The sequence below is a fragment of the Spermophilus citellus genome (assembly GCF_964194105.1).
Source record: "Spermophilus citellus genome assembly, chromosome: 1".
NCBI classification, from domain to species: domain Eukaryota; kingdom Metazoa; phylum Chordata; class Mammalia; order Rodentia; family Sciuridae; genus Spermophilus; species Spermophilus citellus.
Window position 1 is genome coordinate 86,078,220 of NC_138182.1, and position 25,829 is coordinate 86,104,048.

Here is a 25,829-nt window from a genome sequence, read left to right on the forward strand (position 1 = left end):
ATTTCGCACAGGCCCCTCGCATTCGATGTACCCGGGGGATGTGTCACGTTGCTCTCGCTACACTGCACGTATGAGGCATGAACCTCGGTGTACCCACGTTGCCTTTATGCACTGATGTTTTATGCACGTGATGGTCCCAGTGTTGTCAAGTCAACTAGAAACCTTTCAGAGTGTAAATCGGGCCTCTCTCGGTGTATGCATCCCTGTCCCCTGTCCTTTCAGTCACTTGACAGGACTCCAACTGTATTTGTTTTGAGCCATGCAGATGCCATTGAATCATGGTCTCTTTCTCTCCCTTGCAAATCCCTTCCTTGCTGTCACCATTTCCGACCCCTGGCTGCCCCCCATGCTCACTCATTGAGACACTGCTCTGGCCCTACCTGCAGGAACGCCACCACATCTGAAGTCTTTTATCCACACTAGCACTTACCAGGAGCTCAGTCAACTATCAGGTCAAGTAAATCAAGACTCTTGGCAATGGTGACTGATACCATTGACTGAGGATGGGACCCATATTGTTCTTCCCTGCAATCCAGAAATCATGATGATCCAGAGCTCAGGGAATCATCCAGTGGAAAAACAAGTAAAGAGCTAGCCAAGGAGCAATGCAAGAAACAGCAGTCTGTGTACCTAGGAAATTTATGTCAGCTTCATCCAATGGTTTTCGTAATACCTAGCATAACATCCCAAGGGAGGAAATCCGGTGGCAGAGTGTTTGCCAAGCATGCCAAAGTCCATGGGTCCCATTCCAGGTTCACTCACTCACACACAGTAGCAATGTAAGTAAAAAAATCAGCATTCAGCTGAAAGTGAAGCTGCACGTAAATGCATGTGTGGGAAAAGAGAAGTGAATTACTGTTAGAACTGTGTATTTCCATTAGGACACAGCATCCCTGTTCAGGATGTTCTAATTCATTTATGTAAATCTGCATATTTGTCAGCAGAAGCACATTTCCATGTGAAGGCAGAGGAAGAGGGCACAACCCTTGGTGGTTCCAAGAAGTGGAAGCCAAAGGTATGTAAACATGGCCATTTCCCTTCCTGGCTTCCCAACATTTGCCTTGCTCTACTAATGGACAGTAGGCCCCATGAAATTACCTCTCTGACTATTCTCATCAAGCCGAGATCATCACTGAATCCTTCGGTCTAAAAACACTTGGAAACTTTGAGAATGTGCAAACCATTTCAGAATTCATGGTACCTTATTGAACTAGTTGCTCCTTAGGTCTGAGGCCTAAAATTGCTTGGGGTTTTCTGCTTCCATTTGGATAACCTCCTGAAATGATCAATGACTTATGATCAAATATTAGACTGATTTAAGAGCTGGTTATTATGATGAACTCATGAAAAACACCAATGGCCACCGAATGGACTCATGTTCAAGGGTGGTCCCTACTTGTGGCCCAAAAGGTTAGGATTATACTACTAGCCTCTAACCAAGGGCCATGGATTTCAATAGGCCTTGTCTTCAGTGTCTATTCCCCATTAGAGAACTGGGTCAATTCTGGAACACAGCTTCCTGAGCATTCAGGCAAGAGAGCCATGAGAAAACGGGGGAAGGGGCAAGAATAGGAAAGGCAGATGTTAAAATATTACTGTTGGCACAAGAATAGGATCTTGTGTCTCCAAGATCCAAGAAACTACCCCAAAGGCTTGCAGAAGTAATAAACAAATTGACCAAAAAAGCAGGATAGAAAATGAATATTTAAAAAGGAAGAAAGAAAGAGAAAGAAAAAAGAAAGAAAGGGAAAGAAAGAAAGAAAAGAAAGACACCTGTGCTTTCCCATAGACCCACGTTGAATGTTCGGACTATGCAATCAGGAAAGGCATTTTCATTCCCATGATATTCTGAGTTGCCCTGCTAGATTCCTCCACACTCTTTTTGTGCCTGTCTCCTGGCCTATTCAATTTTCATGTACCAGGGCGTCTTGAAAATGTGTGCTCAAAATCACTTTTATGCCTTGGTACCCTGTTCTGTCACTGTTTGCTTTTTGACTAACAACGTGCTGCCTACACAACCACATCATTGAGCCCAAGTTAGGTAAATGCAAAATGGAGAAATCTTTCTCTCCCTAATTTGGCATCATATGCGAAGGATGAGTCTTCCTCTCAGTAAAAATTTCCCCAAAGGTTTTTTAGATTGCAAAAGTTTTTGTTCAGCTAAGGAGGCCCAGGTAATGCTGTTCCGTTTCCCTTCAGCATAGCATAATTCAAATTCTTACAAACCAACGTGATTCTATCCCAAATGTCCTGTCATCAGAATGTTGCCTGTGTGTAATGCTGGCTGATATCCGAATTTGCCAGAATGTGTTCGAGTATATTTTAAATATCATTCTCTCCTTTATGCTAGAAAACGTTGAGTCGGGTTAGGTGTTACAGGAGTAGTATGTCTGCGCAGTTTCGCGCATCAGATAGTATGTTTTGGGAGGCTGTGTTTCTTCTGTGGTGGCGTTCTCCTTTCAGAGTCAGTAGCCATGTGAAGATGAAAGTTGGTCTTCGTGGGGGAGGATATATGAAGTTCTCTTTTCAATTGTTCAATTTTGGAAGATTAGACTTGTCTAGTTTTTTAATCCTTACTGACGTGCACAGCCCAAGCGACATGTCTGCTTTAACATGCTGATTCAGAATGGGTTATTGATATGAATTTTAAATGATATCAATTTGTTATGAATTTTACCAGAGAGTCTCTGAGATTTGCATAGGAGAGCGCTTTGATGGTTTCTCTGAGGATGCATTTGAAAAGGAAACGCATACTCTGGATGGTAAGTGCCAAACTCTTTCACATTTTTTCAGTGGCCAAAATATTTACTTAAAACCCTAATTTGAAGTATATTTGAGTAGTTTTAGACATGAATCTTCTTAGTATTGCTTTCACAATGTGGAAGGTAACAAGAGGTATATCTTGTACCATTTGTGGAACAGGTAAACTTCACAGTGTCATCAGATGATTGGAGTAACTGATTCAAAACCCGAGTAGATTTATATTGGGAAACACTGGAGGGGAGAGTAGAATGTGGATTGAAGAAGGAGGAAGGCAGCTTGCAGAGAGTCAATGGAGACAAGAGGAGCAGGTGTACACTGTGAATGGGGGAAAATCATGTTTATTTTCAGAAATAGAGAGACAGAGAGAGAGAGGGAGAGAAACATATTGGAGATGCCCAAAAGCCTTGTGAGTTTTAGGGACCAAATATGGCATGAGACGTAGTGCCAAGTTGTTTCACTCTTCTTGTCTTCTTTCAGATGTAGCGCCAAATTGTTTCACTCTTCTTGTCTTCTTTCCAGTGAGAAAGGCATTCAGGAATGAAGTCCCAGGTCATGCAGATATACCTTGATTCAATACCCATAAACTTATATGTTTCAACAGCCACATATAGAATTGAACATCCTATGAAATGCTCATTTTTAGCACTATGGGGGATTAGGGATCATAGGATTGGTCATGGACAAATGTAGATCCCTGTGGTAGTGGTTCTTTTTGAAAACCAGAAGGGTGGAGAAAAGGAGCAAGCCAAGAAAGAATGTAGCTAAGTACAGTTATGAAATAATGTCATTTTCCAGAGACATAGATTTTTCCTTGAATTCATTTAACAACTCTGTAAAAGCATCTATAAAAACACTTGAAATTGTGGCCCTATGTGAAAACCTCTGAAAGTTTTTCATTCATAGTTCTTTTGTATCCCCAATTTGAAGTGAAGATTGGGTACAAAAAGACCAATGTCAATGTGTACATTCATCTTTGTACAAAATTGCCTTATGAGCATAAGAAAAATATTTTTAAAGGCAACCATTGTCTCAGATACATGTCAAATCCAAAATGCACCACTGGACTCTTTGCATGTTTTAGTGTGAATATCCCTGAAGTATAATTTTATGAAGAGGAAAGCAGTAAAGATAGGAAAGTAGAAAAGTGTTTGTAATTTCATATGGTTATTAGGGCAAATGAGGTGGTGATGTAGGATGTGTTGGTTATGAGGATGGAAGAGTGTATACAGAAGTAAAAATTTCAAGGAAGAATGAAAGAGTATAGTAGAATTTGTCTGTTAGCAATGAAAAGAGAAAAGGTGTGAAACAGAGTAGTGAAATAAACAATACCAAACAAAACAAAAATTTACTACTTAAAACCCTTAACACTCAAAAAGCTGAGCAAGAAAAAATGACTAGTTTCATTTAAAAAGCCCAGAAATGGGAAGACAGATATATATGTGTGTGTGTATATATATATGTGTGTGTGTGTGTATATATATATATATATATATATATATATATATATATATATATATATATCACACTCAAAAAAATGAAAAAATTGTAAAAATTTTAATTTGTTTTAGTTATACATAACACTAGAATGCATTTATATAGTTTCATATATCATACAAAGATGGGATATAATTTTTCATTTTTCTGAGTGTAGAAGTTGTAAAATTACATTGGTCTTGTAGTAATATATATATATATGTATATATATATATTATACGTATATTTATATATATATATAAATTAATAATGTCTGTTTTGTTCTACTATCCTTTCTATCCTCACATCCCCTCTCCTCCCTTTACTTCCCTCTATCTAATCTAAGGTATATCTATTCTTTTCCAGTGCCACATACCCCTTATTGTGAATTAACATCTGCATATTAGAGAAAACATTTGACCTTCGTTTTCTTTTTTTGCAATTTAGTTTATTTTGCTTAACATGATATTCTCCAACTCCACCATTGTCTGGCAAATGCTATAATTTCATTCTTCTTTAAAGCTTAGTGATATTCCATTGAAGATACATACCACATTTTCTTTATCCATTCCTATATTGCATGGCACCTAGGTATGTTCCATTGTTTAGCTATTGTGAATTACTATTCTGAAGTAGAACATAGTAAACAGTGTGGATCTTCATGTTTCTATGGTATTTTAAAATTTTGTTTCTGAGAACTTTCCACTTGTCTTGAGTGGTGAATCTTTGAGATGCTTGTGTGCACTGATATGATGACATCTAGTGTCTCCCCAAAAGATTTTTTGAAGTTTTGGATGAGTAAAAATACTTCCTTCAGAAGTCAGTATTTGCTGGAGACACTGAGAACTTCTGTAATCACAGTTGCTTGGGGGATGACTGCAGTTTCCAGCCAGCCTGAGTACTTTAGAGAGGCAGGATGTCAAAATAATATAAAAGGTCTAGAGATGAAATTCAGTGCCAGAATATTTGCCAGATATGCATAAGCCTTGAGTTCAATTCCCAACCTAAATAATGGCAATATAAATTACAATCTAAACATGCAGCTAAAATTTAAGCTTAATTAAATGCATATTTGGGAAAATGTAAGTTAAGTTATTATTAGAGGTATTTATTTAATTTTGATAGAATACTCTCTTTTAAAAAAAAGTGGTCTAGTAGTTTACATAAATCTATACATTTGTCCTCAGAACCACCCTTAGATGTGCCACCAGAGAAAGGTCAAAAAACTCTTGATGGTAAAGAGAAGAAAAAGGCAAAGGTATGTAAACCTGTGACTTTAAATTCCTTGTTTCCTATAGTGTTCCTTGCTTTGATAATGAAGAGTTGGCTAAATGAAATTAGTTTTCAGAAGAGCCTTAGAATCTGATACTTAAGTCTGAACTTAAGCATTTAATTGGTTATGAATTTACAAATACTATAAGAAACCATGATAATAGAAAGTTTTATTTCTGATGGTTACTGTGCTTCCTTTTGGATAATCTCCTTATATTATCAATGAAATAACATTAAATATAAAACTTATTAACAACGGTTGAAATTTTGAACAAATATAACAGCCATGGTCACTGAGCACTACCATGTGAAAGGCTTTTAATTCCCAGTGACTCAAAGATTTCATTGAAACTTGACTTTAGTGTCAGTGTCAAGGTAGGACAGAGGCTCCTTATAGAAACACAACTTCCATCTTGAATATTACATTCCAGATTGGACTTTGCTGTTAGGGAACTTATAATAACTTCCCAGCTCATTTCCTTTCCATGTAGAAAATCAGTAATAATTATGAAGGGGTTTACTTCAACCTCTTAGTGAATGGAAGTATACCGTGTAGTTTCGGGGCAACTCTGAAATTTTTTAGGTATGTTATTGCCCTGTTTTCTCTCATAAGCTGTATTGCTATGATGAGGTTTGTGTATGCATTTGGATTGATTTGTCTTCCAAGATACATGTTGGGTCATTTTACTGAAGCAATTTCTCTGTGGAGAAATTGACCTTGGCAGGGGTTATATCATCTCAGTGTCAGAGCCCCACTGAGATTGACCAAAGTGCTAGGTTTACCCATCAACATCTGTTCAAAGTAGAGAATAATTACCAGCAACAACTACAACTTAGAAAAAAAATCAACTACCAATGGAATACTTTACAAAATGATCTCCATGCCTCAAGTAACAGAAGAGAAAAACTATTTTAGATTTCAATGTGCTGATGCAATTCACATAAATGTGTCTCTGCCTAGGAATTATAATTTTAGAATCCAATAACTTTAGGGGATTCTTGTAAGGAAATGTAGTTCTGCTTGTTCTCCTGAGCTCAAGTCCAGATAGAACAATCCTGGTGGTGAAGTATGAAGACAGATCTCTCCCACTCTCAAGGGGTGCTGAGGGCAAGTTTTCATTTACAGAGGAATAGTCATACTTGTTTTATACCCAGGGATGTGAGTCTGGGAAAAACTGGAACTGCCTGAAAAACCATGCCACAACACGGAGCCTGGGGACTGATCTGTATTGCAATCCCCACTTCTGGAATCCTTTTAGCAAATGTGCTCAGGAGTATGCAATTCTCAAGTCCCTGTAGGATTTCCTCCCTCCCTCTCTCTGATTAGGACAAAGTTGGCTTCCTTGCACATCTGTGCTTGGGTAGTGTACTGCAGGAATGAAGCTTTCCACCAGAACCTGTCTCAGCACTCTTGGAATCTTCTCCCTCTTGAAAGCACAGAAAGCTGTTTTCCCTGTCACTAAACTGAAAGCACCAATTTGCAATGGGCCGTGGCCCCACTGCTCTGCACTCCATAGACTGGCCAAATAGCTTACCAAAACTCTTACTGTCCTTACATCCCAGTCATTCTCTCTTCTAATGTCATAGAGATGGCCGGTTTGTGTTGGAGATGCAAGTGTTCTTGACCTCTGACACAGACAGACTCAGCTAAAGAGCATTTCTAACTAGGTTTCCCCCTCTGGGATCCATCAGAGACCCCAAGGACATCCCTGAACCAATGTCAGTGGTGGAAATGAGGGCAATCCCCCCAGGTGCCTCTGAAATTTAAGTATGTCCATAATTGGGATATCTGCTCACCTGTGTGAACAGTGATTCTTACCAGATGATGGTCTATCCATAGCTACAAACATCACATTGAAATGAAAGTCCCTGTCTTTTTTTCCCTTGGGTAGACTATAGGTGCATTTCTTCAGCTGCTCAGAGCTCCCAGCACATGTGCACCTTAGGTTTCTCTCCTATAACCCAGCATGACTCTTGTGAATACCTCATGACACAGTGAATTCATGTCAGAGTTGAGCCTTGAAGTCAAAATTTCTGATCTCTCATGAAGAAATCTGAGAATAGGAGCCCTAGTGAATGAAGTCTCCCAGGCAGGCACTCTGAGAAGCTGCAGGAAAGAATCCCAGTACACTTATCTTCCCTTGACACATCAGGCAGAATCCAATTCTCTCCTTTGCTGAAAATGATTGGTTGACTGTACTGGACTTGGCTTTTGTTAGGATTGCTGGTATTCTCCCATTGAGCTCACCAGAGTGCAGCTTTCCTCTTCAACTCAGCCAGGTTTTGCCTGGCGCTGCTGCAGTCCATTTGTCTTAGGAATGCCTTTGTTATTCACTGGTTCCCTCTAATTGCACTCTGGTTATCCCATAGCCACACTATATCTTGGCATAGCTGCACACCACTCAGGTATCAGTCAGTTTTGTGTCTGTCTGTGTACCTCTTTCCTTCCTTGGGGAACTTTTTTTAAAAATATTTTTTTAGTTTTAGATGGACACAATACCTTTATTTTATTTATTTATTTATTTTTACATGGTACTGAGAATCTAACCCAGTACCTCACATGTGCCAGGCAAGTGCTCTATCACTGAGCCACAACCTCAGCCCTCCTTGGTAAATGTTTTGTTGTTCTTCCTTAACTGGAAATAATTTCATGCTCAACCTGATGGTTATGTACTGTTGGTTAAAGGGAATAGACAGAAACCTATTTCTTAGTACTATGCCATTTTTTCAAATAATTTTTTATCAGGAAAAATTTTAACAAAAGATAATTAGACTTTGTAAACTCTTGCTGATCTAAAAGAAGCAACATCAATACTATATTATTTCTTTTTAATATGACATAATCCAGACTCTTTTATCAAAACCAGTTTCTTATTCATACACTAAAATAAGTCAGTCACTGGAATGAATTCAATATTCAATGCTGAATAACAGCATGTGTATTTGTAAGAATTTTTTAAAATCAGTTTTTATTAAATATCCTCTTTTGGTGGGAAATGAAGTGTTGGATCAGGTACACTGAAGTTTATTCCTTGTGGGAATATGCACATCATCTATTGTATTGTCAGTAAATATGTCTCTTTGTGCTTCGTTTTGGTTTTACAGTGTCAGTTTCCATACGGAGATAAAAGTGCAGCTTAATCTGGAGAGTGTATATGAGGTTCTGGTTTGAAATATTTCGATTTTCATTAGGCACTAGTCTAATTTTTACTCATTGATCTCAAAACTATAAATTTCGATGTCTTATTAGATTGTGATTAGAAATCTTTATGCCACTCATTATTGATATTCACTTTACCAGGGTTGTTTTGGGAGGCTTCTGAAGATGTTTCATATTCATTCATCTGAAAATGATGATGATGCAAATCAAAGAGAAAAACACAAAGTAAAAGAACATATAGAAGGTAAGAATTATACATGAAAATAATTCATGATATGAGATGTTTATTTTCAACCTGACCACCAGTATATTCTAGTAGTTGAATAAATGTACTATTGAAATTGTATTGAGGAAAAAAACAGAAGTTAAGTTTTATAGCAACAATTTGTCTGGCAGGTAGGAGGATTTTCAATACTTTCACTGTCTCTTACTGTTGCAAACCCATTGAATTGATTCTGATCACACAGAGCAATGTTTTGTTTACCATAACTACATATAAACCCATATAAGTCCGCTATGTATGTATATGATTTAACATCATCATCTAAAATGTTACTACTTCCTAGGACAGAAAATAGCAGAGAGAAACAAAATGGGAAAGAGAAAAAACAGATTGCTTTTTGGGTGAATGCAAAGTCGTCATTTGTTCAAATGTCTACTGAAAAGTGTGATTTGTATACAGCTTACAACAGGGATGTGAACAGGAGGAGTCTGGGGTAACTCCAAATAGGAAGTTGAGGTAGAGAACTTAGAAATGAATCAGTATAGTCCAAGAATCTCAACATTTAATGAGTCATCAGTCATTCTAATGTCCAGAATGCACATTCAAATTCAGCAGTTCTTTGATTCTACCTTTCTAATAAAATCAAAGGTGATTCCAATGTTCCTGCTCCCTAGACCACATACTGGGTAGCAAGGGAACAAACCTCTCTATAGAAAAAGTATTGAGAGAAATGTCAGTGAAGACCATTGGATCATAGTTCAGACTATAACTAGATCATAGGGAAACATCAATCTTGTCTATAATTTGAGTATGTCTCTTGACAGGTAAGAAGGAAGCAGAAATTAAGAAACTGAGAGGATGAATTTCATTTGGCTTCAGTATATTTGAATCAGTAAAAAAATGAGATTTTATTGGTCCTGAGTTTATTGGAAGATGTAGGGCTGCTAATATTGTGTAATCTACAGCTACTCATTTCTCCTCTCCTTAACAACAACCAGGCATTGGGAATGGGTGTTGCATCATGTATTTGTTCACCTGAGATATATATCATTTTAGAAACTTTGGTTATCTTATTAAAGTTTCTAAAATTTTTTCATTTAGGGGAGTGATGGTACTATGAATTGACCCCATGGTCTTGGGCCTGCTATGGTTATACTCTTTTGTGAGTGACAGTCTCATTCTTAGATAGCTAATTTTCTGATAAGATCCTTTAAAGACTAACATGATATATCAAAAGAGTTTAGTTTTTTAAGCAGAAGACTTTGTAGAGTTAATTCCTTGAACACAATAATTTTTATTTTAAATCTAATTATTTTGAATTATAATTGTTCTTGATATGTGATAACTCTGACACATGCTGTCTTCTTTGTGATTACCACATTTTAGTAATTTTTTTACTTTTTTTATTATTAGTTGTTCAAAACATTACAAAGCTCTGGACATATCATATTTTATACATTTGATTCAAGCAGATTATGAACTCCCATTTTTACCCCGTATACATATTGCAGATTTACATCGGTTTCACATCCACTTTTTTACATACTGCCATACTAGTGTCTGTTGTATTCTGCTGCCCTTCCTATCCTCTACTATCCCCCCTCCCCTCCCCTCCCCTCTCCTCCCATCTTCTCTCTCTACCCCATCTACCCCCTCACTTCCTCTTATATGTAATTTTGTATAACAATGAGGGTCTCCTTCCTTTACCATGCAATTTCCCTTCTCTCTCTCTCTTTCCCTCCCACCTCTCGTCCCTGTTTAATGGTGATCTTCTTCTCATGCTCTTCCTCCCTATTCTGTTCTTAGTTGCTCTCCTTAGCTTCCTATGTCTTCTCTCATGAGTGGATCAAGAAATGATAATATGGCTAAACCAGAGGAAATAAGAATTATCAGTGTACCTATTTCTCCCATAGGTATGGAAAAACAAGAATATTTTCATTAGCTGTCATTCTAAAAGTATGTCTGAGCTGACCAGTGCAGAGAACTTCTTTTAATGAGCAACAAATTGTACAATTATCTGGGCCCTTATGACAGCTTTGTATTATTAAACTTGTAGAAGAAATGGAGGGATATTACACACAAATATAATGTGATGGATTAAATATTTTTTAATTATATTAAAGATACACACTGTTACATTCTGAAATCAACTTTCACATTTAGCCTGTCAAGGTCCTGCTTTTGTCCTCTGATTAGAGGTCACATTTTTCTCCATCAGTCTGCATGTTTAGGATTGTAAATACACATTCCTAATTTATTTTGGTCATTGGAAACATAATCTCATTTTTGGAAACATAACTACATATTCCTGGGTGTTCTTCAGTACATTTTGGTCACGTGACTCTACCAACCACAAAAAGGAGACACACCCAAAAGTATAATAATCATTATCAAAGCTAAGCACAGTGATTCAGCTCCATACTAATTCAGCAGGAATGGATGAGTGGTTTTTGTCCTATTTTAATGGTTAATGATATATGTCCCTTTTGCTTTTCAGTGTCTCAAGAGAAATTTCCTAAGGTAAAAGTAATTTGATTTTTATTTGTATCTTGGATTAGTGATTGCACATGGTATGAAGAATGTGATATTTATTTTCTTTTCCAAATGCATCCAGCCTACCACTACCATGAAAGATTCTTTTCCAAATGAAGCAGGAGGGATCAAGGCCATAAGGACACTCAAACCTGGTAAATTTCACAGTACAAATTCTCTAAAATGAATTATATTATATTAAAACTTGTGAATTAGTATGTTCTTCCTATTCCTAATTCTTTTTTCCCTTCATTTGAAATGATGATTTTGCACAATCATGGCCAGTGTCAATCTTGGCACCCATGATTAAAAGTATATATTAATAAGAAAGATTTTTAAGTTGTAACATTTATCTCAAATAGTTCTATGTTTTAAGCTCTGCTATTGGAGTCACTACACATTTTAGGGCTTCACAGAGGTGGATTATTTTTCCCCAATATTGAAATATTTTTACTGCAGTGAGGTAGGCAGTGAGACCTAGTATAATTCCAGCTTCTTATGAGATTGAGGCAGGATTTCAATGCCAGTCTGGGAAATAGGAAAACTCATCTCTTCAAATAATTCATTTTATTTCCATTATGACATCCAGCCTACTGAGAAATTGCACTGAAAATGTTGTATATTGTGTCACACTTTATGTGATGCCCACAACACTCATGGGATCAGGACTGCACTTAGAAAATCAAACAATATATTGTATATATCTAATGAATTTTCTCAGACCTTTAGAATTGTATTGTATTGTATTGTATAGAGAACAATCATTCACGTCATTGAATAGTGACCACAAGTGATAAATTCAAAGTTACTTATGTGTACCACTGATGTTTTTCCTCTCATTTTTGTCACTATTCCTTTGTTTTGTTTTGTTTTGTTTCTATGGTGGGGATTGAATCCCATTTATTTTTCAAACTAAACAGCTCTTTGCCACTAAGATTCACCACCAGTCTTCTATCCTTTTTTTAATTGGCTGTTTTTATTTTTTCATAAATTAGGATTCATTTGGACACAATTATGAAATTATGGAATATTTGTTGCTCTAGTTTGGATCCCAGTATTTGACTTTTCCTTCTTGACTTTCTTCCCCTGTTACTAGGTCTTCTTTATCCCCTCTATTCTATTATTTAGTGTATTTGTGTTTATCTTGTCTATTTATTTATTTGTGGTACTAGGGATTGCCACATTCCCAGCATTTTTTATTTTTTATTTTGAGACAGGATCTCACTAGGTTGCTTATACTCTCACTAAGTTACTCAGGCTGGTTTCAAAAGTGCCATCCTTCCACTTCCTATTCCTGAGCCATTGGGATGACAGGCATGCACTAACACACCTGATTATGTTTGTTTGTTTGTATTAGAGTCTTGTGAATATACATAATGGAGAGATTCCCTGTGGTATATTCATATATGGACGTGAGAAACTTATGTCAAATTCATTCTGCTTTTCTTCCCTTATCCTATCTCTTCTCCCTTACCCCTAGCCCCCTTCATCTAATCCATGGGTCTTTCTTCTTCTTTAATGGAATCCTCCTCCCCCCCCCACCCACAGCTTTTTCCTTTCTTTCTCACTTTCCCTTTTTTTCCCTATTATTTTGGACTAGCTTTCACATGTCAGAGAAAACTTTTGACTTTTGACTTTTCAAACCTAGTTTATTTCACCTAGCATGATAGTTTCCAGTTCCATCCACTTACCAGAAAATGCCATAATTTTGTTGTTCTTTATGGCTTACTAATACTCTGTTATGTTTAGTTACTACATTTTCTTTAGGAATAACCCAATCAGCTAATGGGCAAAAGATCTAAACATATACTTCTCAAATGAAGACATTTAAGTGGCCAACAAATATATGAACACATGCTCAACATCTCTAGCAATAAGGGAGATGAAAGTCAAAATTACACTGAGATTTCATCTCACTTCTGTTAAAATTGACATCATCAAGCATACAAGTAATAATAAGTTTGGGGAAGAATATGGGGGGGGGTACACTCAAACACTGTTGTTGGAATTGCAAATTAGCACAGCCTCTCATGAAACTATGAAGGTTTCTCAAAAAACACTATGAATGTCATATGATCCAGCTTCCCACTCTTTGGAATATATCCAAAAGATCTAAATTCAGCACACCATAGGGAAATAGGCTCACAGTATAATAGCCAAGTTTGTAATAGCCAAGCACAGTTTGTAATAGCCAATCTATGGGGAATAAACCAAGGTAACCTTCAAGAGATGAATGTTAAGGAAATGTGATATATATACACAACTGGGGAGCACTGGGCTGGCTTCCTGTGTTCACAAACCCTCATCCACCAGGACCCCAAGACTGCTGGAGTAGAGCATGTGTCCCTCCCTCTTTGGGGATGAGCTGACTCCATGAGTCACCATCACGAAAGGGCTTCTAGACCTGGCCACTGATGGGGTTCATCCTGAGAAGCCATTCAGAGCCAGGGGATCACAACACAAATGTAGCCTGCTCCCTGGGCTTGTGGGGTATGCACACAACACAATATCACCATAATACGGGAACCCTGGGCCAGGTCAAAGGGCATTTCATTCCCAGCTCTATTAATAGTCATGAGTAGAGTCTCATTTTCCACAGACTTCGATTTGTACTTTTAATAATTTAGTGAAACATAATCTTCCTGGGGGCTGAAAATGTAGGATCCTATGTGATCCTGAGGATGTTCCCTCCATTTAGGCCCCTGTCATCTTTATTTTGCTCTATTGTCTTATACTTATTTATCTCCCTCCATTTATGCTTATACCCCTCATTTCCATCCTGCCCACAACATTAGAGTGATTTTATTTTGATGCATGTATACCTATGAACCACCACTCTTGAGAATACTCATGTCAATCACCTTAAACTCACCTAGAAAACATTGATAGAATGAGTTCTGTTCAACTATTTTTATCCTTTTCTTCATTTTTCCCTGTCCTCTGCCATTCCTCCTCACTATCCCAATATTTTTGACAAACACAGACCCTACTTAACAGGTGCCACCCTCTCTTGTAACGGCTTTCATGTTCTCTTCCTTTATTTCTCTCTGGCTAGTATGCTTTAACTCTCAGCTTAGGACTAATTCAAGCAAAATCATCCCCCACACCATTTATCTACATTAGCACTTACCAGGGACTCAAAATATAATTATGGGGTCAAAGAAATAAAGGCTGGGTACACAAAGATGACTAAAAATATTTTCTCCTGTTCACAAGTAAAAGAAATTTACATGTAGAAAAATAATTTACAATTTAAGCCATAAAGGTGTAGAAACACGCTGAAGTGTGGCCTAAGGAAAGAAACTTTTATTTATCTATTTTTATTAAGAGAACAACAGCCCAAATCAAGGAACAATTCAGAGAACACCACATCTTTAGAGTAGAAAAGAAATTTGTCAGAAGTGTGGACAAACAAAAGGGGCAGAGTGTTCATTGTAAAGGAGTAAAGTACCAGGCACTTTGGAAACCATTAAAGATGCACAGGGCCTGATTGAAACTTACTATTAGGAAGTAGAGAATAATGTAGTGTGTGGATTTTTATGTTTTTATGGTATTGAAAAGTTGTTTTCTTTTTTCTGAGGATTTGTCATTTTATGTTCAGTGGGTGAATTTGTAGATGAATTTTTGGGGTATTTGTTTGCACTGAAGCTAACAACATCCAGTTCTCCCCAAGTGGTTTGTTTGGGTCAGTAGAAGTATTTTCTAAAGAAGTCAGCAGAACACATCTGTATAGCCTAGGTGTTCAGGTGGCTGAGGCCTGGTGGACAATTGGTGTCAGGCTATTCTGGGCACCTTAATGAGACCCCATCTCAAAAGAAAATCAAAAGTACTCTCAGCAGTTGAGAGTGTGCTAAGAATGCAGTGGAATAAATGTGACATAGTTTTCCTGTGCATACATGTGAAAACACCATGGTGAATCTCACCATTGTGTACATCCACAAAAATGGCATCCTGATTAGAATAAGATATAGCCCATATGATTATATAATAATACTAAAATGAATTTGCCTGTCAAAAAAAGTATGCACAAGTCATTGATTTTAGTACAAAGTACCACATTATAAATAATAATTATGCAGGTAATGTTTAAATTCAATTTATAATTGATAAAATAAATGTTATTGTTATTATTAGTACTAGGCATTTTCATTTTACTCTATGATTGTTCTTCTAACTATTCAAAGTAGTGTAAATAGACTAATACATTTGTTGGCAGAACCATCTTTAATAGTGAAAACAGAAGAAAAGAAAAGCGTGCTTGATGACCCTGAAAATAAGCAGCCAAAGGTATGCAATCATGTAAACTTCAAACCCATTTTTCATGCTATTTTCCTTGCTTCAACAAATTAGATGAATCCAAATGAAATTGTCTTTCAGAATAGTCTTTTAGTATCCTAAGGTGAATGAAAACTCTACAATATTAAGAAAAGAAATTGATTCTTAAGGTAGCCATACTGTCAAAAATTCAATACAATTCAATGTGATACCAATCAAAACACCAATCATGTTTTTCACAGAATTAGCAAAAACAGTTCTAAAATTCATTTGGAAGAAAAAAGGACTCAAAATGGCCAAATCAATTCCAAGTTAAAAAAGCAATGCTGGAGGCATCACAATACCTGACTTCAAATTATACTACAGAGCTATAGTTAACAAAAAATAATCATATTGGCATAAAAAAGACACATAGATGAATGGTACAGAGGAGAAGACACAGATAAACCCACACCCGTGCAGGCATCTGATCCTGCATCTCAGAGGTTGTAAATTACTACAACCTCTGAGAAAAGACAGCCTTTTAAACAAAAGGTGCTGGGAAAATTGTTTTTCCAAGCATAGAAGGATGTGACTAGAAACTTGTCTCACAGCCTCTCCCCCAGATCAACTCAATAGTGGATCAAAGACCTAGGAATTAGAACAAAACCTATGTAACTTCTGAAAGAAAACATCAGGTCAACACTCCAAGATTTAGGCACAGGCAACTGCTTTCTCACTAGGACCCCTAAAGCTCATAAAATAATGCCCAGAATTAATCAAGGGGATGGCCTCAAATTAAAAAGATTCTGCACAGCAAAGAAAACAATGAGGAATGTGAAAGAAAACCTACAGAATGGGAGAAAATCTTTGCTAGCTACTCTTCTGACAGAGGATTAATACCTAGAATATAGAAAAAAACTCAAAAAGAATTTACTCCACAAAATTAGAAGAGCCCAATTAGTAAAAGGCCAATGAATTAAACAGACACTTCTCAAAAGAAGAAATAAAATGGCTGACAAATATATGAACAAATGTCCAACATAGTAATAAGGGAAATGCAAATCAAAACTACACTGAGATTTTATTTCATACCAGTCAGAATGGCAGCTGTCAATAATATAAATAATAATAAATGCTGGAGAGGATGTGGAGAAAAGGAACACTTTATTTTTGGGGGGAGATTGTAAATTACTACAACCTTTATAAAATCAGTATGGAAGCTTCTCCAAAGAATAGGAATATAATCACCACATAACAAAGCTATACCATTCCTAGGTTTATGTCCTAAAGGAACCAAAATATCATACTGTACTGATGAGCACAAGTCGCAATGGTTCACACTTTGGAAACAGCATAGCTATCTGCCACACACACATACTACAAAAATTAATATGGAGGTTCTTCAAAAGACTAGGCCTGGAGCCACCATGTGACACTGCTATACTACTTCTCAGTATTCTTCTAAAGAATTAAAATCACCATACTACAGTGATACATACATGCCATGTTTATAGCAACACAATTCATAATAATCAAACTATGGATCCAGCCTAGGTTTCCATCAGCAGATGAATGGGTGAAGAGAATGTGGTGCACATACACAATGGCATTTGATTCAGCCATAAAGACAAATAAAATCATGTCATTTGCAGGAAAATTAACAAGCTAGTGACCATTATGTTAAGTGAAATAAGTTACTCTCAGAAAATCAAGGGGTATATTTTTGCTCTCATGTATGAAAGCTAGAGAAAAAAAAGGAAAAGAAAAGTGAGGGGAAAATCTCATGGAAATTAAAGAAAGGTCCTTAGAGGAAAAAGTTAGGTGAGGAGGGAGAGGAGAAGTGCTGGGGAGCAATACTAATCAAATTATATTGTTATATTTGACATATGTATGATTGTGTAACAAATCCCATCATTATATACAACTATAGTACACCAATAAAAAGTGTGGGGGAAAAATCAAAGTGGAAGAGACTTTCCAATTTCCCATGTATACATTAGTTTTACTCCCACGTAGATAATGGGGCTAATTGCTAATATATCCTGCTATAGTTATGGAAAGTGAAATCTGTATTTGAGTGAGCTCCTTCACCCTTGATATCCCAGGATCCAAATGAGAAAAGAACATCCAATGACAATGAGAGAGAAAGTGCTCAATGCAACAAGGGGAAATCTTCCTACTGTTACTGAGGCCAAGAATGCCACATCCCTAATCCTGGCTGTTTAATATAAAATCCAAGGAGTAAATATTGAACAGAGCACATCTTGTGTCAACTTTTATTAATTTCTTCCAGTCATATAGGGTATGCAAATATTAGGTAGCAAAGAGTGGACAAAAATAAAAGCACAGAATGAAGAATTGTTCTTTTTGCAGTTTTGAAAAAAGTTGTTTGTTCAACTCAAACAGAAATGACAAAAATTCAATGATATTGTATAAAATTAAAAACCAAAAAGATTATTAAGAACTAATGTCATGATGACCAAACTAAATCGATTAATGAAATCAGTGATGAGAACAAAATCTTAATTCTTCTTACTAAAAAGTAACTATTATCCTTGGTCTTTCATTAAAGGTGGAAATAACAAGGAAGAAGTATAAAATTAATCAGATGGAAGTGTCACAAATCCTGCATCATAGTGAGGAGGACACTGATAACAATGGTGATGAATTCATTGAACAAAGAAAGAACAGAAATGCTGATCTCCAAAGGTATTTTCTTAAGAAAAATGAAGAACATGATGGGTAAGGCAAAGGCAGTACTCCCAGTAGTAATTAAGCCATTAGATGCCATTTTTCATATATATATTGACACATTTATTTTAAAATGATAATCAAGTTTGGCAATTATGAGGGTAAATACATTCTTCTGTCCTGTTGATAAATGAAATTTGTCAGTACTTTTGCAAGGGTGATTTATTTACATGCACCAAAATTTCAAATATTATTCCATAAATCTACCAGCTTCACTTCTGTTACTTATCTTTCTGGAACAAGAAAACATGATTTACAAATGTACATGAACACATTTGTTGAAGATATGAATTCTACATCATACAAAATGTACAAAGGTGAATGTATCTGATATATGCAACGTGTCCATTGAAGACATGCAGTGCATATGCTGAGAACATTTATGGAAACAGTATATATTAAATGTGTATTAAGAGCATTCAGTGTGGCATTGTCATATCAAATAGGGGTTAGTTTAAATTGTCTTCAATAATGAAAAAGTTAAATTTTCATATCTATAAAATAATCAACCACACAAGCACTTAAAATGAGACTAGCTCTCTAGTGTACTGTTTATTTCACAAGTAAAGTATATTTAAGGCAGTTATTTTAATGACACTTCTTAATCCTGATTTTGTTTTTGTACTCACTTTGAGTTACAAAAAGAAGCTGCCTGCTGCACTGGCACTCTGCCTTGTTACAGTAGTGCTACTCACCAGTAGATTTGGGGTACCTGTTTCCAATTCCCAAGTGCTCAAATAATGAATCATCAGATTAATCTGAATATTGTGAATGCATTGCACATGGGGGTCAATGTTTCATCAATACTTTATTATATTGGGTAAAATCTATTAAAACTTCTATCAAATCTTCAATATACTGAAGTAGGAGTTGGCAAACTTTTTCTGCAAAGAGACAGTAAATATTTTAGTCTTTGTGGACAAGAGCATCTTTGTGACTATAGTCTGAAACACATTATAGTCACATCTGGATGGGTATGGAGTGCATTTCACTAAAACTTTTTTTAATAAGAGAATGGAAATACGTCTATGGGAAGTATTTGCTCAGCATGCCCTTGACTCTGGGTTTTATTCCCAGCACCACAAAACAATAGAACTTTCTTTAGAAAAATATGCAAAATGATGGATTGGGCCCACAGGCACTAATTTGTTGACTTTTGTGCTAAATTCAAGATTAGCTAATGAAGTGAATCTTCCTTGTAAAGGTCAATTGCATCTATGTCATCATCTTTTTTAAAGATAATATATTGGAGCATGCATCCCACCACATTTTTCAACAGAGACTTAACATACAACTTAAAATGTTTGAGTTTATACAGTAAATTTTGCTATCTTTTTATTACTTATATTTTATTACTTTATATTAAATATGTATATTAATATACATAATAACTTTGTATTTGCATACTACAAAATATCCTAGAAATAGAAGATTTGCTTTAAGCAAGAATTAGTGCCCTTGAAATATTTTGTCTTTTTCTGTGGTGATTATCTATCTGTATGAGCAAATGGTAATCAGCTTATGTAATATATTTCTAAAATATATTAAGGGTTATTTTAGTTTAGTTTATAGTTTTATGAACTAATGATTTAATAACTTAGTGTGTTTTGATGGCACATACGTAAATGAAAAAAAATTAATGCGTCACAAACATACTATGAAATCATTATGTGAGGATTGAAAAATGCAGTTAAATTAAATAGTTCATAGCCATCTATGCCACTTAGCTAGGAGGTTATAGAAAGAAGTATCTGTACTCACTGAGCTACATTCCTTTTCCCTTTGTTTATTTTTTTCTATATTATTTGTTCTCTGTAATTCCAGGAATAGAGCCCAGGACTTTAAGCATACTAGGCGAGCCCGCTGCTACCATTGTGCTACATCCCCAGACCTCCATTCGTGTTTGAACTCCAATATTTTCACCCAGCCTTTCCTCCAAAATTGTTTTTCCCAATTTTCCCTCCAATTTTCACTTGCATATATCTAGAAACAATTTCTTCCATACAATCTTACTTACCCTATTAGCAATATTGGACCCCATGGAAACCTCCTCTAGCACACTTTTTTCACCTGACTTTCAGGATGTTCCTCATCCCCCTGGGTTTTCTCCCACCTTTTGTGACCCTCCAGCCTAGTCTGTTTATTTGTTTCTCTAAATACTCAGCTAATGGGTCTCCTTCTCTCTTTGTAAATCCTCTTTCCATTGATTCTTATCACAGTGGACCAGTTAGACCAAGTTAGATTGTGATTTCTCTGCTCACAGCATTTTAGTGGCCCCCATTTCACTTGGAATCCATGTAAAAACTCTTCCTAATATGTACCAGATATGTCATTCTTCTCACCACACCAAGCCCACTGCCATCTTCTAGTATCTTTGACTAGGACAGATAGGATTGAGCCAGGACGGGTGCCGCCACCATCAGGTCATCCAGGCATGGGGAGAGGCAGGTGCTTGGTCCCTCACATCCTGGGTGAGCCAGTGGGAAGTCGCTGTGGGAGCTCCAGGTGTCTGCCAGGTAGAGACCGAGGCTTGTCCCAATGGGGCCCCCAGCATCCTCTGGCTTGGTGCCTGAGGAGCCCAGAGGGCTCAGAAGCTTACTGGGCTCCACTTCTCATCATGCTCTCAGTCAGTCAATACTTCTTGTGTAAAGAAGAGAGAATAATGTAGTTTAGGACAAAGAAAGGGAATGCTCTGAATGTCAGTGCTGCTAACAGTTTGACAAAGATGAAAACAAGTGACTTTAACATGGAATAGTTTCAATACATTGTCACCATGAAACCCGGACTTCAAATGATAATTGTAGAAAACTCCTTAGAGAATTTTTCTAGAAAAAATGGAAAAGTGAACAATGACTAAAGAAGAAGTCGAATTAGAGAGTTAAAAAAAATTACAAGATTTCAATGTATTTCATATGCCCTTAGAAATGATTCATTAGAGGACAGGCTTATTCAGTTAACTGAGTTTGCATATCCAATATTAGAAAGCTTCATAGGGTTCCATTGAAGATTTATAGTAAATTGTCTTACAAATATCTATGAATTATCTATACAATTCAATTATAAAATTGTAAATTCTAATGGTCCTTAGAATTTCTATTTACTTGTACATTTTCTATAATAAGGGTGGTTATTCATTGAGTTTTGGTTCAATATTGGATATCCTAATGTAATTGAACATGCAAATGATGACCCAAAATTTCAACTATCATAGAGTTTTAAAAACTTATGTAGTAGAAAACATCCAAATATAGATATATAGGAAATATAGATCATACTCAAGAGAGTGTAATCATGCCTTCTGCCTTGACAGTATCATCAGGCATTGCTATGATTCTTTTATAGTACTCTAAAATATCATGGGTATTAAAATAGTAAGTACTTAGAATCTGTGTGCTGTGTTTGTGTACAATACAAAAGTAAAATATTGACCAAAGAGTTCAGATTATTCCTTTTGGATTATGAAGTTTTAAAGTATCAGAACCTTGTTTCCCTGTTCCAACAACACAATTGAATATGCATTATGTGCTCTCTTGGTTGCATGCTTGAGTAAATCATTGAATAGATGAATGATGCATGATGATGAATTTGATGAAGAAAAAATAAACCTTTAATTTATTGAAACTAGATTTCCAAAATTGCCAAGGTATATAGTCATTTTATTTTTTAAATAATGGCAAAATGCAGAAATTATTATTTACAATTATATCCAGATACAGAGTGATAATATAGATTGTCTTTTATTATTTCTTTCAAACACTTGATGAGGAATATTGCTTTCATAATTTGCCACTAACCAGATGCATGGATTTTGGGAAGTTATTTGGCCTTTCTTTGACTAGTTTCTTTTTTTATAAAATACCTAATGTTATCTACCTCAGAGAATTGTTGGGAGAATGAGAATTATACCAAGTTTGGCTTATGTACATCGCTTAGAATTATGTACAGTCATTTCACTGTATGTCCTGAAATAAGAACCTATAATTATTGCAACAGGGTTCCCCTCCTACAAGGATTTAAGTCATCTTTTACAAATGGGGTTTAGTAAGTTATATGAGTTTTATTTTTTTGAAAATGACAATAACAAAACACTATCACATTTCTATCAAATAAGGCAAGTGCTATTATTCATTTTGCTTTTACTGTCAGAAGGTGTAATCTAAATTTAATTATTTGTTTTGAGACTATTAGTAGTAGTGTTCTTGATTTATTAATGCTGTTCTTTTTGTTTACACTTGAATACCCATTGTGGAAACTGATCATAAAATTTATGGGTACATGAAGTAAATTAAAAATATAGAGATTTTGTGTATTAAAAAATAATAGTCTTATTGCATTTTACATATTTGGTGTTTGAAAGAATATTATGTGTTTCATTCTTTCTTTTTCTCATTTAGGCACACAGAGAAAACATCTAATGAAAAGAGCAAGGTATTGTTACAAATAACACGAGATAATATTTTATTGATAAAGTGCATTATTAAGTGGTACAATATGAAAATATAAATTTAAAATATATTGTAAAAGGTAAAGTGAAAGAATAGAACATTTTTTGTTATGTACAGACTTTGAAAATGAGTGAGACAAAATAAACTTTGATAAAGGTTTTCTTTTGTCAGAAATCAGTTCTTTGAAAAACTACATGTGGTAGATAATTGTCACCCGTATGTATTGAGTATATGTTATATGTATTTGGTGTAAATTTTGATATTGGATTATTGTTTTATAGGTCAAAAAAGAAATAAATGCTATGGAAGACCTTGATGAACCACAGCCAACTGTAATAGCCTCAACAGCTTTTCAAGTGACGTGCCCTAATTATAGGGATATTTGGGCATATGTTGAAAAACCAAGTAGGTCATATGAAGGTAGAACCTTTGCATAATGATGTATACTATAGTAATAGATGCACACATTACTTAGCTCTGAACCATAGAACACTGATGTGTTCCAGTATTGTTCATTTCAGAAAGGTGCTTTGCAGTAAAATATAATGAGAAGTGTTATACACTCTCAAGTACACCCCTGGATCATCCCCACTGCACTTTTCTTTGTGAATGGCACCCACTCCTTTTGTTGGCTCTGTTGCTCCCTTGGGCCTGAAGGATGATCAGATCAGCTTACCATTATCTCTCCCTGAATTCTGTAGTAACCTTAGATATCCTTTCCCTGCTACACACTTCCTAAAACTGTGTTCTTCTCTGCAACCAAATCATACTTTTTTTAAAAAAATTCAGTTCTGATATTGCTTACCCCTTTCTTAAAACCCAAGTACTACTTCTCTTTGCTATAAGATTAAAGACCTCAAGCCTCTAGCTTTCTCCTGTGTCTGGATCCCAATCACTAAAATGTTTCTTCTTACAATACAGCTTTTTGTTTTCAAAAGATTTAATGAGGCATTATTGACATAAGGTAAACTGCACATATAAAAATGTGCAACTTGACAAGTTTTGACCTATATATTAAACACATGTTGAATCACCATAATCCAGATAGTTAAGAAATCCTGTAAAAGTCTTCACATGTCCCTTTATATGCCCTTAATAAGATACTGCCAAATTATTTTTCAACATATTTGGACCATTTCCATGCTCATCAACATGGATTAGTGGGGTGGTAATCATAGTCAAGTAGGGTGTGCTTGGAGAAGGTAGGTCACTTGGGGACTCCCTGTTGAGTGGCGCTCTCACTGCTTCCTGGTGGGTGGCCATGTTCTGAACTACTTTCCTTTACCAAGTCTTTCTGCCATGATGTTCTGCCTCACCTTGGGCCCAGAGCTGTGGAGTCAGCTGGGTATGGACTGTGACTTCTGAAACCCTGAGCCCCAAATACATTTTCCCTTCTCTACATTGTTCAGGTCACTTTGTGTCACAGTGAGAAAAGCTAAGTAAAACAATTCCCAGGCATTTTATTTTTTTTTAATTTTAATGGGATAGTTTTCATGATTTCTTTCTTAGCAGAATTATGTTTCGTGTACAGAAAAGCTGTTGATTAATGATTGTTGATCTTGTTACCAGCTCTAGAAGTCCTCTTGTGGAGTTTTGGGGGGTTTTCTAGATATAGGATGATGTCAATAGCAAAAAGATAATTTGAATTCTTCTTTTCCTATTAATAGCCCTGTAATGTCCTTCTCTTGCCTGATTTTCTGCCTTAGTTTCAAAAAGTATATAGAATAGGATTGACATATTTTCTTTGATACTGATTTTAGAGAAAATGCTTTCCATTTTTTTCTACAGTATAATGTTGGCTTTGGTTTTGAGATTTATGATCTTTATAATGTTGTAGTAAGTTTTCTCTATGCCTAGTTTCTCTAACATTTTTCATATGAATAGGTGCTAAATTTTATCAAAGCCTTTTCTGAATCTGTTGAGATATTCATATGATTCTTATCCTTCATTCTATTTATGTGATGAATTACATTTATTGATCTGCCTATGTTGAACCAACCTTACATTCCTGGGATAAAAGCAACTTTTCCATGGTATGTTAACTTCTTGATGTGTTTTTGAATGTTGTTTGCTAATATTTCATTAAGAATTTTTACATGTATTTTCATCAGGGATATTGTTCTGTAATTTTCTTTCCTGAATATGTCAGGATTATACTGGCTCCATAGATATTAGGGAGTATTCCCTTTCCCTTTAAGTTTTATAGAAGAGGCTGACAAAGATTGGTGTTAGTTCTTCACTAAAGGTCTGTTAGAACTCAGCCAGGATTCTATCTGGTCCTGGATATGCCTTTGTTGGAAGGCTATTCATTGCGGTTTCAATTTCATTACTTTATATTGATCTGTTTTGGGTTCTGATGTCTTCCTGGTGTAATTTTGGCAGCTCATATATGTCTAGAAATTTGTCAAGGTTTCTAGATCTTCCAGTTTATTACAGTACAAACTTTAAAAATAGTTCCTAATGATCCTCTGGATTTCAGAAATATTGCTAATGGTATCTCATTTTTCATCTACAATTTTGTTGATTTGTCTCCTTTTTTTGTCAGTTTGGCTAATGGTTTATTGACCTTATTTATCTTTTGAAAAAGCTGACTTTGTTTCATTGGTCCTATGTCTTTTTTATTCTCAATTAATTTTAATCTAATCTTGATTATTTCCTATATGCTACTTATTTGGGAATTAGTTTATTCTTCCTTTTCTAAGACCTTGAAAGTTGGAATATTAGATTATTTATTTGGAAACTTTCTATTTTCTTAGTGAAGGCACTCAGTACTATGAATTTTTTCAAAACCAACTTCATGATGTCCCAGAGATATATGTTGTATTTCTGATTTGTTTCCAAATATTTCTTTCTTTATTCTTTCTTTTCTTTTATAATCTACTCCTCTTTTAAAAGAGTATTTGTTCTATTTATGTGATTTCTCTTATTTTTCTTGCTATTGTTTCATTTCATT

At 35.6% G+C, this 25,829-nt stretch overlaps 1 protein-coding gene across 1 annotated transcript in view; it reads left to right on the forward strand.

Moving 5' to 3' along the window:
• Positions 1 to 25,829, forward strand: part of LOC308657401 (ankyrin repeat domain-containing protein 62-like) — a 47,340-nt gene that overhangs the window by 12,271 nt on the left and 9,240 nt on the right. Inside the window, exons 3-8 of the mRNA XM_081309090.1 lie at positions 11,389 to 11,411; positions 11,506 to 11,578; positions 15,640 to 15,710; positions 18,253 to 18,422; positions 22,826 to 22,859; positions 23,158 to 23,281. Of these exons, the coding sequence (XP_081165216.1) occupies positions 11,518 to 11,578; positions 15,640 to 15,710; positions 18,253 to 18,422; positions 22,826 to 22,859; positions 23,158 to 23,281 (460 nt within the window). The 5' untranslated portion in view covers positions 11,389 to 11,411; positions 11,506 to 11,517. The remainder of the gene's footprint in view (positions 1 to 11,388; positions 11,412 to 11,505; positions 11,579 to 15,639; positions 15,711 to 18,252; positions 18,423 to 22,825; positions 22,860 to 23,157; positions 23,282 to 25,829) is intronic.